The sequence below is a fragment of the Chiloscyllium plagiosum genome, unplaced genomic scaffold (assembly GCF_004010195.1).
Source record: "Chiloscyllium plagiosum isolate BGI_BamShark_2017 unplaced genomic scaffold, ASM401019v2 scaf_1546, whole genome shotgun sequence".
Classification (NCBI taxonomy): Eukaryota; Metazoa; Chordata; class Chondrichthyes; order Orectolobiformes; family Hemiscylliidae; genus Chiloscyllium; species Chiloscyllium plagiosum.
In genome coordinates this window covers 1-2,609 of record NW_025205666.1, presented here as the reverse complement: position 1 = coordinate 2,609, position 2,609 = coordinate 1, and the positions used below count along the sequence as shown (strand labels likewise).

At 48.7% G+C, this 2,609-nt stretch overlaps 1 protein-coding gene across 1 annotated transcript in view; it reads left to right on the top strand.

Moving 5' to 3' along the window:
* Positions 1–2,256, top strand: part of LOC122546457 (probable voltage-dependent R-type calcium channel subunit alpha-1E) — a gene marked incomplete at its 3' end in the record, with an annotated part of 10,263 nt that extends 8,007 nt beyond the window's left edge. The window contains exons 3-4 of the mRNA XM_043685165.1: positions 1,005–1,206; positions 2,092–2,256. Of these exons, the coding sequence (XP_043541100.1) occupies positions 1,005–1,206; positions 2,092–2,256 (367 nt within the window). The remainder of the gene's footprint in view (positions 1–1,004; positions 1,207–2,091) is intronic.
* Positions 2,257–2,609: the final 353 nt, after the last annotated feature.

Sequence of the window (2,609 nt, the reverse complement as noted above, 5' to 3'; positions counted from 1 at the left end):
GAGAGAGAGGGGACTGAGAGTCACCAGTCAGTGTACAGATATCTCCCTGAGAGAGAGAGTGGGGACTGAGAGACACCAGTCAGTGTCCAGATATCTCCCTGAGAGAGAGAGATGGGACTGAGAGACACCAGTCAGTGTCCAGATATCTCCCTGAGAGAGAGAGAGGGGACTGAGAGACATCAGGGTACAGATATCTCCCTGAGAGAGAGAGAGAGAGAGGGGTCTGAGAGACACCAGTCAGGGTACAGATATCTCCCTGAGAGAGAGAGAGGGGACTGAGAGACACCAGTCAGGGTACAGATATCTCCCTGAGAGAGAGAGGGGACTGAGAGACACCAGTCAGTGTACAGATATCTCCCTGAGAGAGAGGGAGACTGAGGGGCACCAGTCAGGGTACAGATATCTCCCTGAGAGAGAGAGAGAGGGATCTGAGAGATACCAGTCAGGGTACAGATATCTCCCTGAGAGAGAGAGAGAGAGAGGACTGAGGGACACCAGTCAGGGTACAGATATCTCCCTGAGAGAGAGAGAGAGAGAGGGGTCTGAGAGACAGCAGTCAGTGTACAGATATCTCCCTGAGAGAGAGAGAGAGGGGTCTGAGAGACACCAGTCAGGGTACAGATATCTCCGAGAGAGAGAGAGAGGGGTCTGAGAGACACCAGTCAGGGTATAGATATCTCCCTGAGAGAGAGAGAGAGGGATCTGAGAGATACCAGTCAGGGTACAGATATCTCCCTGAGAGAGAGAGAGAGGGGTCTGAGGAACACCAGTCAGTGTACAGATATCTCCCTGAGAGAGAGAGAGAGAGGGGTCTGAAAGACACCAGTCAGGGTACAGATATCTCCCTAAGAGAGAGAGAGAGGGGTCTGAGGAACACCAGTCAGTGCACACATCAGAGATAGAGGGGACGGAGAGAGATCACTCAGTTTGCATCTTGCTCATTGATTTGTGCAGACAGAATACTGTTTGCGATGTTGGTATTAAGGTGTTGACCTTGGTTGCAGGGTCCTGCAGCATTCGGTGGATGTGACAGAAGTGGACCAAGGACCCATTCCAGGCAACAGGATGGAAATGTCCATCTTCTACATTGTCTATTTCATTGTCTTCCCCTTCTTCTTCGTCAATATCTTCGTGGCGTTGATCATCATCACATTCCAAGAGCAGGGAGACAAGATGCTGGAGGAGAGCAGTCTGGAGAAAAATGAGGTGTATTTTCTGTCTTTTTTTTTTAACACTCTGTCTCTCACACACTCCTTCTCTTCTGTCCGGTCCCCCTTTCTCTTGATCTGTCCCCGCCCCCCCCCCCCCCCCCCCCACCCCAAGCAGTAATTCTCCCTGGATTGCTAACTTCATCTTTACAATTTCTTTGTCCCTTTGCACGTTCATCTTGCACTCCCTCATAATTCTCACAGAAGGTAAAACAGTTTGAAAACATGTACCAGCAGGTTCAACAACAACTTCTTTCCCGCTGTTATCACATTAGATTAGATTCCCTACAGTGCGGAAACAGGCCCTTCGGCCCAACCAGTCCACACCGACCCGCCGAAGAGGAACCCACTCAGACCCATTTCCCTCTGACTAATGCAGGTAACACTACGGGCAATTTAGTATGGCCAATTCACCCTAACCTGCACGTCTTTGTGACTGTGGGAGGAAACCAGAGCAAACCCACGCAGACACGGGGAGAATGTGCAAACTCCACACAGACAGTCACCTGAGGCTGGAATTGAACACAGGGCCCTGGTGCTGTGAGGCAGCCGTGCTAACCACTGAGCCACCGTGCCGCCCCAGACTTATGCGCAGACCTCTCATTTAATGATCTTTCTGTGCACCTTCTCTGTAGCTGTCACACTATATTCTGCATTCTGTTCTACCCTGTTGTGCTTATATGATTTGCCTGGATGGCGCATAGAACAATACTTTTCACTGTATCTCAAAATGTATAACAGTAATAAATCAAATCAAATCTATCGCCTGCCTTCCCACTTGTTCAGCCAGAAGTTCAAGAATGCGAGTGATCCAGGTGCAGCGTGTGGAAAGACCTTTTCAATGTTTGTGGCCCTGTTTTTACTGCCTCTGCTTTATCCCCAGAGAGCCTGCATCGAGTTTGCCATCAGTGCCAAACCCTTGACAAGGTATATGCCACAGAACAGACAGACCTTCCAGTACAGAGTCTGGCACTTTGTGGTGTCCCCCTCTTTCGAGTACACTATCCTGACTATGATAGCACTAAACACCATCGTCCTCATGATGAAGGTAGGCTTCAAAATATTAAAGGCTTGGTAATACCGTGTCACACTGGCTAACATCTCAGAATGTCCAGGACTTGGAGAAATAATGGGTACTATTGAGTAACAGGGTTACCCAGTAATTTGTGCTAAAACTGAACAACACAGTTTAAATCAGAGTGAAACTGACTTCAATTGAAGTCACATTGAGTTACACTTTACAAACTGGGTAACACTTGTTCACAAGATGGCAAAATAATCTGTAATACTTGTATTGTAGCCTTTGATTGGGAAATGCTGAGTCTCTGTGTGTAATGCTGCCCCCTCTCGCTCTATTTGTGTACTGCTGTGTCCCCACAACCGCCACCCACCGTCCCTCTC